Raw genomic sequence first — 3,331 nt, forward strand, 5'->3', positions numbered from 1 at the left:
AGCCGTGGATTCGGCCCTGCTGTGGAAAACCTTAACCGCAAGCACTCTAATATCCTTACAATAAGGTGCGATTTATGTCATACGAACTACAGGAACGCCTTATTGTTTAACGCGCATAAGGTTGAAGACGAGCACCGCCGCCGTGTCAAGGAACTACATCGACTAGTACACATGGCATCGAGCAAGGGCGTGATTGGACGTTAGACAAAGGTTACTAAACCGAGGAAAACGAACCCCGGTGTACTATCGAAGACCTTGGGGCACTTCAAGAAATACTCCAAACGTTCAATTTAGAGGTATTGACTACAGTAGAAATTTTGCATTAAAAAATTGCCTTGTTTGAAAATTTCAAAATTGTCTACTGTACACTATGGAGCCAGATTCAATAATCCAAATGCAAAATGAGATCAGCTCTCTCCGCCAGCAAGTAGCTCAAGCTAATCAGTCATTACAGGAGCAAATAGCTCAGACAAATCAAGCTGTTGCTATCGCCACCCAATCTATTTCTAACGTAAATACCACGAATAGCAATAGCAATAGCCTTCTGTTAAAAACTGACAAACCTGAAAAATTCAACGGTGAAAATGCCCGAAGCTGGTTGAAAAGTATAGCAAATATTTTTGCAGCGCACAGCAATACAATCGATGACAATACGAAAATCAACTATGCCGTAAGCTATATGACGGGTGCGGGACTACAATGGTGGGAGTTAGCAATCCTAAATGACAATGCTATAACATCATATGATGAGTTTCAAAAAGAACTATTAAACTATTTTGAACCTGTGAACAGAGAGTAGACCGCAAGAAAAATGTTGAGTGATCTAAAACAAATGGGCAAGTTAACCTTAGTCCGGGAATATAATAGAGAGTTCTCAAGATGGCTCTTGCAGATCCCAAGTATGACATCTGCGGAACAGATATTCCACTACAGCCAGGGACTTAAGACCCGCACAAGAATCGAGGTCGAGCGGGCGGAACCACAATCATTACAAGACGCTATGAAAATTGCGGACAGACTTGATAGTCTCTTCAATAGTGGTCAAAACTACTTTGGATTCGCAAGATCAACGCCTAATTTCTCCTCTGCGCCTACACCAATGCAAATTGGGAACATGCAACCGCGCAGAGGTACGAAACTGTCCCCAGCAGAAAAATCGCGAAGAATGGAGCATAGGTTATGCTTCGTCTGTGGTAAACAAAACTGCATATCCAGAAACCACTACAACAATCAGAGGCCTAGACCTAACTCGTTCACCCAAAAGAAAAACTAGTTGTTCCGTTAAATGAAGTCGGCACATTGGCGGATAAATGTACTATAGCCGAAGACAAAACTACAAAAACACAAAAAAATGATAAAAAACAAAAAGACAAAAAGAAGCAGTATTCAAGAGAGAACAACGGTAAAGAGTCCGTCAAAGTATGTACATTCTCACCATACAAGAAGAGAACAAATACAAAGAGGCAAGCTCTACTATTATTCAACGGGGAGGTGCAAGATGCAACCGACAATTCCCGTTGCACTATTCTGGTAGACAGTGGGTGCGAAGAAATAGTAATATCAAAGGCATATGCAGAGAAATTGAAGTTGAGAAAGGGGAATACTAACCTGAGTGCAGAACTATGGGAACGAACACTTGTTCCTATGGAACGGTGTTGCGAGAACCTTATCATACGGATTGGGGAAGCTACCATTACCGTACGGCCATACGTGGTGGACTGGATTGCTTACGACTTAATCCTAGGCAAAGCGTGGTTATCCGAAGCCAACCCTTTAATCGATTGGAAAATGAACCGTATGCTCCTTAAGCAGGAAGAAAGGTTAATAACTCTGGACGCAGAGGCTCATAAGCATGAGGAAGCCCGCCTGACATACATGCTTACGAGTAAACAGTTCGTGAGGTTAGCGAGAAAGCAGAATAGCACCATATATCATGTCGTATTGAAACCTTCTCAAGAGGAAGGAGAAAATACTATAGAGACTAGTGAAAAGGACGATTACATGAAACAGTTAGACGGACTCCTGGGAGAATACAGATGCGTATTCCCGCAGGATCTGCCTAAAGGATTGCCTCCGAAAAGATCCGTTGAAATGAGAATAGACTTAGAAATGGATGCAAGACCCAAAACGGGTCCCATCTATAAACTTTCAAGAAAAGAGCTGGAAGAAATGAAGAACCAGCTAGAAGAAGCCCTTGAAAATGGATTCATACGCCCAAGTATAAGTCGTTGGGGTAGCCCTGTCCTGTTCACTCCAAAGAAAGACGGTGGCCTAAGAATGTGCATCGATTATCGAGCACTCAACAAACAGACTATTAAGAACCAAGTACCCTTACCGAAAATCGATGAAGTATGGGATCAAGTAGGAGGATCGAAATACTTCTCCACCATTGATCTAAGATCGGGGTATCATCAAATAAGGTTGAGGGATGCTGATATTCAAAAGACAGCATTCCGAACTAGATATGGTCAATACGAATACCTAGTAACGCCCTTTGGATTAACAGGGGCTCCAGGATGCTTCCAGACACTCATGAACAATATCTTCAGACCACACTTACATAAGTTTGTCCTTGTCTACTTACACGACATCCTTATCTACAGTAAAACGAAAGAGGATCATCTGAACCATCTTAGGACAATACTGCAAATATTGAAGGAGCATCAACTATACGGGAAGCTTTCAAAGTGTAAATTCCTTTGTCATAATCTTGAGTACCTTGGCCACATAATAAGTGAGAATGGTATTCAAGTGTGTAGTATAACCCCCCCCCTGGGGCTTTATTTTAGATTAGATCAACTCAGAATCGGATCGGTTACTGTAGAGCTCGATTCTCTACAGTACCACCACGTGTAACCCCGAGTACAGGGGGCGCACGTGTACACGTGTACGCGCGGGACCGAAGAGCGCGCACACACACGTGTACTGTCAGCCCCGATGGCTGACAGTATTACAGTGTCGACCGACCGCTACAGTACGTCGCTACAGTACATCGGTACTGTACTATTATGATAGGTTATTATGTACATTAAATATGGAGCGGACCGGCGGCGGTGGAGGAGGACAAGCACGGACTTGTCACCCACCGACCGTCAAGGTCCGACTTCCCGCTTATTCTAAGGTAGCGCTCGCTAACCACCTTAGAGCGGCACCGAGCGCGGGTTGAGGACGCGCGCGGTACGCCCACGAGCCGGCTCCGCCTCCGCCCGTCGGTACTGGATCGTTACCCAGTACCGCGCCGGGGCGTCGAGGCGTCGAACCGCTCGCGCGTACCGGCGTCCTCTCCGTTCCCGCTCTACCACGCTACCCGGGCCCGGTGCCGTTAGCTGGT

At 45.0% G+C, this 3,331-nt stretch overlaps 1 protein-coding gene across 1 annotated transcript; it reads left to right on the forward strand.

Moving 5' to 3' along the window:
• The first annotated feature begins 811 nt into the window (after positions 1-811).
• On the forward strand, positions 812-2,856 carry CHC_T00000500001 (hypothetical protein). Its single transcript, XM_005717801.1, has 4 exons — positions 812-1,040; positions 1,370-1,896; positions 2,011-2,266; positions 2,351-2,856. Exons 1-4 carry the CDS (start codon positions 812-814, stop codon positions 2,854-2,856), a joined length of 1,518 nt encoding a protein of 505 aa, XP_005717858.1.
• The last annotated feature ends 475 nt before the right edge of the window (positions 2,857-3,331 follow it).

This window comes from Chondrus crispus, genomic scaffold, assembly GCF_000350225.1.
Source record: "Chondrus crispus Stackhouse genomic scaffold, scaffold_355, whole genome shotgun sequence".
NCBI classification, from domain to species: domain Eukaryota; phylum Rhodophyta; class Florideophyceae; order Gigartinales; family Gigartinaceae; genus Chondrus; species Chondrus crispus.